The 1,121-nt window shown below is 48.1% G+C and overlaps 1 protein-coding gene across 1 annotated transcript; it reads right to left on the reverse strand.

The window, feature by feature from the left end:
- Positions 1-215: 215 nt before the first annotated feature.
- LOC134188101 (uncharacterized protein K02A2.6-like) lies at positions 216-830 on the reverse strand. Its single transcript, XM_062656328.1, has one exon. The coding sequence runs from the start codon at positions 828-830 to the stop codon at positions 216-218; it is 615 nt and encodes a 204-aa protein (XP_062512312.1).
- Between the last annotated feature and the right edge of the window lie 291 nt (positions 831-1,121).

The following is a 1,121-nucleotide window of genomic DNA, read 5'->3' on the forward strand; positions in this document are numbered from 1 at the left end:
GTTGGGAGAAAGGATATGACCCATGTATTTGACCTCAGGAAGTCGTAACTTGATTTTGTTTCGATTGAGCCTGATGCCGCGCACTCGACATCGATCCAAAAAAAATTGGCCAATTTCTTTTCATGATCCTGGCACGCTGTCTCGTGGGTATCGCCTTCACCCACTATCAGCACGTCTTCCGCAATCGTGTATATTCCTGGTAGGTCATCGATGGCTCATTGGAGGCGGCGTTGGAAGAGTTCTGGTGCTGGGCTGATGCCGAAGGGCATTCTTTTCCATCGAAACCTACCAAACGGCGTTCCAAAGGTCGTGAGAAGACTTGATTCATGATCTAATGCGATATGCCAAAACCCATTCTGTAAGTCACATACGGTATACACCTTAGCCTTGAAGAGCTGGGGTATCAGATCCTCTATCGTTGACATAGAATAATGGCTACGTTTGAGTGCCCTGTTGAGGGGCTTAGGATCCAGGCAGATGCGCAGGGTCCCGTTGGGCTTGCGCACCATGACTAGACTGGATATGCAGTCTGTAGGTCCTTCAACCGGCTCTAGCACTCCCAAACTCGCCAGGCGCTTCAGTTCCGCTTCCAGATGTTGCCTAAGTGCAATGGAAACCTTTCGCGTGGGTATTTGCACCGGAGTTACTGAGTCCTCAATGTCGAGATGAAGTGGTTCCCCCAGACATCCCAAAGAGCCATCAAACACGTCTTTATACACCTGTAGGAGATCAGGTATTTGAACGGGCTTTTCACTAACGTTCTGACCAGACATGTGAGTATTTGTACTGTCAACGTTGTCCTGACACCGAGCTTGAAAGGTTGCCGCCATAATATTCTCGTGCTGTATCCTCACCAGATCCATCTGTTGTATCGACCTAGCTCCCAAAAGTGATGTGGAGGCATCGTCCACAACAACAAAGTTGGCTTTGTATTTCTACCTGTTTTTGGGTTGTTCATATTGACTAAACACTTGCCCAATGGTCTTAGTTGACTCCTGTTGTAGAGGCACAGCATTTGGTTTGTCTTCTCAAGGACCACTGTGGGTACCAAATCTTGTCGTCGAATAACATTGCATGATGCACCCAAATCCAGTTGGAACCGCACTCGTTGGCCTTCCATT

Source organism: Corticium candelabrum, chromosome 1 (assembly GCF_963422355.1).
Source record: "Corticium candelabrum chromosome 1, ooCorCand1.1, whole genome shotgun sequence".
NCBI classification, from domain to species: domain Eukaryota; kingdom Metazoa; phylum Porifera; class Homoscleromorpha; order Homosclerophorida; family Plakinidae; genus Corticium; species Corticium candelabrum.

What these genes read in the sequence shown, in the direction of transcription:
- LOC134188101 (XM_062656328.1), bottom strand. Translation starts at nt 830, where the DNA reads ATGGCGGCAACCTTTCAAGCTCGGTGTCAGGACAACGTTGACAGTACA.